At 41.8% G+C, this 6,936-nt stretch overlaps 1 protein-coding gene across 1 annotated transcript in view; it reads right to left on the bottom strand.

The window, feature by feature from the left end:
* LOC143289086 (uncharacterized) overlaps positions 1 to 6,640 on the bottom strand; it is a 15,602-nt gene extending 8,962 nt beyond the window's left edge. The window contains exons 1-4 of the mRNA XM_076597926.1: positions 6,515 to 6,640; positions 2,963 to 3,006; positions 883 to 926; positions 439 to 501 (exon numbers count right to left, since the gene is read on the bottom strand). Coding sequence (XP_076454041.1) covers positions 439 to 501; positions 883 to 926; positions 2,963 to 3,006; positions 6,515 to 6,522 — 159 coding nt within the window. The 5' untranslated portion in view covers positions 6,523 to 6,640. The remainder of the gene's footprint in view (positions 1 to 438; positions 502 to 882; positions 927 to 2,962; positions 3,007 to 6,514) is intronic.
* Positions 6,641 to 6,936: the final 296 nt, after the last annotated feature.

Raw genomic sequence — 6,936 nt, forward strand, 5'->3', positions numbered from 1 at the left:
CGAATCGCTGAGAGAAAATTTAGTATTTAATACATGCACTTTGAATTGCGCGCGCGCGCACACACACACACATTCACACACACACACATGCACGCACGCACACACACACGAAGGGAGAGAAAGAGACAGAGAGACAGAGACGACACACACACACATACACACACACACACACACACATGCGTGTACACACGTGAGTACACACACACACATACACACACATGCACACACATATGCATTTAAATACATAAGTACGCACACACTTATACATACATTCACACGCACGCAGACATACACACACACACCATCCATACATACACACCACGTGGACACACACACACACACACAAACACACACACACGCGCGCGCAAACACACACAGTTCCCTCACCCGAGTCTAAAAGCACTGTAGTGAAGCACGGAAAGAGCAGCCTGTTCTCACCTGTAAGGCTAACTCCATGCGCTGAATGGCCCTGTCCTTGCCCATGATGGCAAACATGCATCCCTGTGCCAAGAAATCAAAGAACGCTGTCAGAGCACTTGGTGAATGCTAGGCGATGCTGCATCACAACAGAACACGCCACGCCACACTACACTACGACTACACTACACTACTCTACAGTACAGTTTTAAAGTTATACAGTTCTAATGCATACTGCACAAGTGCACCACTTCAATGTTTTGTTATTATTATTATTATTATTATTATTATTATTATTATTATTATCATCACTGTTGTTATTGTTGCTGTCATAATGAATCATTATAGTGCAGCGCTGCACAACACAGCATATATATATATATATATATATATAAAAGAGAGAGAGAGAGAGAGAGAGAAGAAAAATAAAAAAGAAACGACAAATATTATATCATACTGACTTACATCATTACGAGCGCTGGCTTTGTTCCGCACGAACACGGAAGGTGCTGCACAAAAACAAAAAGAAATCATCAATGTCATCATCATCATTCACCATCAAGAAAGTCCACAGCGAATGATGAAACGTCAGCCACTCCAGAAATGAGAACGCAGACCAAAGGCTGACACACAGATGTATAGTCGCAGTGTGAGCAGGCACCAGCTGATGACAGGCGTCGTCTCCTCTCTTTGCGGGCATGACCCTTCTGGTCGAGATACCGGCTCTCAAACGCCAGGACGTCGTTGAAGGCAGCCAGTCACCAGGCGCTGCGGTCAGTGGCGAAGGTTTCTCTCACGAGGACAGGAAGGGCTGCAGGCCCCATCGAAAGCTTTCAGGCAGTCCTTGATTCAGTGGTCTTCAACTGTTCTTTGCACCAGCAGCCAGCTCGGAGAAGAAGACTATCTTTGGCAATGGTGTGTCGTCCGTTCAGACTGCATGTCCAGATCACCGAAGGGTTTCATGATGAGTGCTTCAACATGGTAGGGGTAAAAACGGTCACAGACGTAAAAACCCACTCGTGTGCACGTGTGAAGGTGGGAGTCGCAGCTCCAGAATGAAGAAGAAGAAGAAGTCACCCGCCTCTAACCCACCACAGTCCCTGTGCACCCTTCCCCCTCTCTCAATACCCGTCATCATTCTCTCTACTTTGCCTTCTCTGATAAATGATAGGACCCATTCATGTACATTTAAAATCTAAAGGCGAAATAATGACGGTGACAGCTGTAACAAACAACAAGCTTAACGATCACCTCTGATGAATGATTATGCTTTCAGCTGCGTGCAGACAAGCATGCACACATGCGCGCAACTCTCTCTCTCTCTCATGATATATTTCTGACCAAAAAAAAAAAAAAAAAAAAAAAGTGTGTGTGTGTGTCATATATTACGTTTGTAGATTTATTCACAACATTTAGTTCCAGCTATGTGCTCATGGTAACTCTCTCTCTGTTTCATCAAAAGAAATCTAAAACGGCAGATAAGTAATTGTCTCAGCCAGTGGGCTGAGAGTTAACAGACGAATATCAAGCACCAACCGAAGATCAGAGGGAAGCAACGTTTATTCGGTTTCAGCCGTTTCGCGTTTATCTCCCTTGTAATTGGGTGATTGTTTGAAAAAATGAAGCTACTGTGAGAGTGATCACTTTGCCACTGAGTAAGCGTGTTGTGTTGTCATGTGTGATGAATGTGGAGGAGGGGGTTGTTGTGTTGTGCTGTGTTAAGAAGTTGTGTATGCAACATGGAGGCCTACAAGGGGTGTTACCCCAACTGCAAACTCGGACAAAACATACATGACAATCTTTTTTTTCTTAAAAAAATAAACTAATATTTGTATTTGTATTTCTTTTTTTATCACAACAGATTTCTCTGTGTGAAATTCGGGCTGCTGTTCCCAGGGAGAGCGCGTCGCTACACTACAGCGCCACCCATTTTCGGGGGTAATTTTTTTCCTGCGTGCAGTTTTATTTGTTTTTCCTATCGAAGTGGATTTTTCTACAGAATTTTGCCAGGAACAACCCCTTTGTTGTCGTGGAATCTTTTAAGTGCGCTAAATGCATGCTGGACACGGGACCTCGGTTCATCGTCTCATCCGAATGATTAGCGTCCAGACCACCACTCAAGGCCTAGTGGAGGGTGTGGGAGGGGATATCGGCGGCTGAGCCGTGATTCGAACCAGCGCGCTCAGATTCTCTCGCTTCCTAGGCGGACGCATTACCTCTAGGCCACCACTCCACTGTTAGGCCCTTTTTAGATATCATTATGTTGCCTGGTTTACCCTGAAGAGGGGCCCAAATCAACCTGTCTGCAGTGTGAAGAGGGTTAAGAATATACCCCTAACAGCCATAACAATCTTTCTTAACTTTCTCGGAAATATCTATATGGGAAAGGGCTACTGACTTTCTGTGAGCTCTCCCTGAAATCAGTTTTGTTAACACACACACACACACACACACACACACACACACACACACACACACACACACATCTTAACATTAGCACACAAATACATTATCACTATCAACATCACCCTCATCCTAATCTTACCTGCAAAGCAGAAGGCAAGGCCCAGCAACAGTTGACAGGTCAGTCTGCAATGACAGTGTACGGCATGTGAATTTCACAAAAGGTTCCACTTTTTTCTCTGGCAGTTTACTGATTAATGATGCTGACCCTACACCCCCAGCCCACACCCCATGGCAGGCAGATATAGATGCTGATGTTTCTGACAATTCCCGAGTCACTCATTTTCATCATAACGATGTGCTGCCAGTGAAAGAGGCATGGTGTGGAGAAATAAGAAGCGTCACCCCCCCCCCCCCCCAATCGTCTAATGGCATGATTACTAAGTCTGTGTCACCCCAAAGACACTCTATTCTTCAGGTAAATAGTAATGTTAAAACCAGAACATAGATCCCCGTGGAATGTACAGCGAAACTTGGCAGACCAGTTTAGAGTAAAGTTTCAGTTTTTCGCAAATACACGCAAACAGAAGTCATAAACAGTACGTTTTCTATCAGTACAAGTATAAGACAAGAGAGGCAAGGCATTTGAGATTCACTTGTGATACACACTCCTTGAGAAACTGACACTCCAATGCACTCAATACAATGCAGCATAATACGGCGGGTTTTTATCAGCCCAGTAGGACATAGCTTTTACGCTGGTGAACGTAGATATAAAACCATAAGTTGGGAACTCATGACGCATCCAGGCAAACATTCAATGTACTCATATGTTATTCCCCCCCCCACCATTATCACCTTGTTTATGTGCCATCATTTTAACACACAAAAATATATTGTATAAATAAAAAGAAGACTAGGAGCAAATCTGAGTTAAAAAATGGAGGGGAAACAGAAACTAACAGACACCATTCCCCTCTCGGTCTCTGACTGAAACCATTTATTGTCAGATTAACTGTTTGTTGTACTGACATTTTCGCAACCATTTGAATAAAATATTAACTGAGCAACACAAGGAAATTCTGATTTGAGGAAGGTATGATAAAAAAAAAATCAAAAAAAAAATCAAGGTACCAAATTTCATTAATATCATTATCTCCAAAAAATATTCTAACGCACACACATACTCACATACGTTTCTCCCCCACCCTCTCTCTACATACATCCATGCATGCACACAAACGCCCATTATAATTCCCCTACCTTATTCCCCTGCCCACTCACTCACACACCCACACACACACACACACACACACACACACACACACACACACTCACACTGTCTCTCACTCTTTCTCATCAAATTAAGGTTTCGTAATGTAATCAAGACGACATATTACATGTTAGGGTCGAACAGCTCCACTAATTAGAATAATGGGAACTTTGCTCTACAAGTAAATCTGACGCTGTCACCCAAAACGAAACACTACTTTGGATTAAATAAAACAGAGGGGAACCTCTGCAGCAGAAGGGGGATGAAACAAATTAGAAATACCGACCAATTGGATGGCTTTTAATTAGGTCAACTGCGGTTTTTGTCAGAGACAAACCATTTTCTTTGCTAGGGTGAAAAACGCTGGACATGGCTAATGGAAGATTAAAGGATGTAATCATATCATGAAGGGGTTTGAAATGTAAATGTGTATCTGGACATTCGAGCAAAAAATGTGGGATGTCAAGGGTCTTACCACAAATACATAGTGGTGACGGTTTCAAAAATCTGCATAACCATGCATTAGTTCTTAGCCTGTGTGTCAAGTGTCTTGTGGAAATTGATCATGGGGGGTTAGTGCCTTTTCTTGCTGGAAGAGAGAGATCCCACCAGAGCTTCTTTTTTGAGTTTTCTAAGAATTGTTTCTGTCAGAAATTCCAGAAATATGTTGAAAGAATAGTACAGGCTTCAGAAACAGAAATAGGAATATTGTGATTGATTGAAACTGAATTGTTCGAAGCCGCTTCCTTGGCACAAAAATCGGCCATTTCGTTGCCACGAAGATTAGAATGTCCAGGAACCCACAAGAGTGAAATGTCGGAGCCTCGCATAATTAACTGGTGGATTAAATACAAAATTTCGTACATAATATCTGCTCGTTCAGATGAAGATTGATTATTTAAAGCCATCAATGCTGATTTTGAATCAGATAGTATAAGGATTTTTGCAGGCACAAGAGGCATATCACTAAAAAAGGTGAAAGCCATCAGAATTGCAAACAATTCAGCAGTAAAAATTGAACAACCTTTAGTTAAGTGGAATCTCTTTTTAATGTTAAGCTGGGGGATTACAAAAGCGGCTCCAACTTCAGAGTTACTACTAATTGATCCATCTGTGAAAACACGGAGGTAATATTTGAAACGTGTATTAATTAGTTCTTTGGCCCGAGAGGCAATAATGAGTGGACTGTCACTCTTTTTTAATTGTCCATATGTAAAAATAATATTTGCTTGCTCAGTCAGCCAAGGCGGATTAAAACAATGCGGAATTTTCGCAATAGACTGTAACTCTCAAAGACTGACTTAGTAAAATCGAACAAGGACGTGTATACAGCTTTGTTACGAATTTCTCTACAGATGTATGTTTCTTCATCAATTTCAGAGACAACCGAATTTGGAACAGCTCTAGCCCTTACCATGTAGTTACAGGCACATAATTTCCTGTGTTCAGGTAATGGCAAAACACCAGCTTGTATGTTTTGTCGATTGAAGCCCATCGCGGTAACCCAAGTGCAATCTTAAAAGCTAAGGAATCAATACTTGTCAGTTTATGAAGATCAGAGTTTGAAGCAGTGAAATAGATTTCCTGACCATACGATATAATTGAGCGGACTAGTCCCATTGCAGCATTGATCAGATTATTGCCACAATTTATAACAGGGATTCCAGAAAGCACACGTAATAGAGCTATTTTCTTCCTCGCTTTCTCAATAAGGTAGTTTATATGCTTAGTCCAAAAAAGTTTATAATGGAAGATAACACCGAGAAATTTCACCTGTTTATTCGGATATATGATAGTGTCATTTACCTTTATTTTAATAGCATCCCTGCCTTCAAATTCAATCAACTTTTTAGTAAATATGACGAAAACAGTCTTTTCAGCAGACAGGAGAAAACCACTTTCTTTCATATATTCCACAATGTTGTCGATGGCATCTTGAAAATGCTTAATAATTTTATTTCGTTTTGATGTATTTTTTTGTAATATTACAGTTTACATTCTTCCAGAGAGCTATGTCATCTGCATAAGCTACTAATGTGGCACCATTTGTGTTGATATTTTTCATATCATAAAGCATTAGTGAAAACAGAGTGGGAGAAATCACACTTCCCTGGGGAACACCCATATTGACGGACCTTGATCTGGATAATATACCCCCTAATCTCACCTGGAATGTCCTCTGGGATAAGAATGACTTAAGAAATTTAAGAAATCGACCTCCCAACCCTACTGTATTTGCTTTATGAATCAATTTATAGTGCCACACAGAGTCATAGGCTCTATGAATGTCAAAGAAAGTTGCGACCTCTCGGTTTCACACAGACACAGACACACACATGCCTATGAAAGTATGCACAGTAAAGAAAGAATAAAAGAAAGAAAGAAAGAAAGACAGAAAGAAAGTAAGAGCCATGCACTCACCTTGCCATTGTGGCTGGATGGAGAAGTGTCCTCTCACGCCCTGAAGATGTAGGAAGCAAGAAGAAACGATGTTTTTCAGGAACTCTCTTCTGCTGCGTCCTGCACTGAGTGTGATCGCCAAGGACCGAGGGTTGGAGCCAGTGAGGACACGCTCATGGATCCGTCAGCTTTTAATGACAGACAGATGGGGGAGGGGGAGGGATAGATAGGGGGTAGGTGGGAGAGAGAGATGTGGTGAGGAGAAGGGAGGAGAGTGGGGATGGATGAGGCTGGGGCGTGTGGTGAGTCAGCAAACAGGCGATCAGGTGACGAATATTTGCGATGGAAAAAAAAAGAAAAGAAAAAAAAGAAAAAAGAAAAAAGGTCAAGCCATACGTATATTCCTTCTGTCTGTGTTTGTCTGTGTCTCTCTATCTCTGCCT

Source organism: Babylonia areolata, chromosome 13, assembly GCF_041734735.1.
Source record: "Babylonia areolata isolate BAREFJ2019XMU chromosome 13, ASM4173473v1, whole genome shotgun sequence".
Lineage (NCBI taxonomy): Eukaryota > Metazoa > Mollusca > Gastropoda > Neogastropoda > Buccinidae > Babylonia > Babylonia areolata.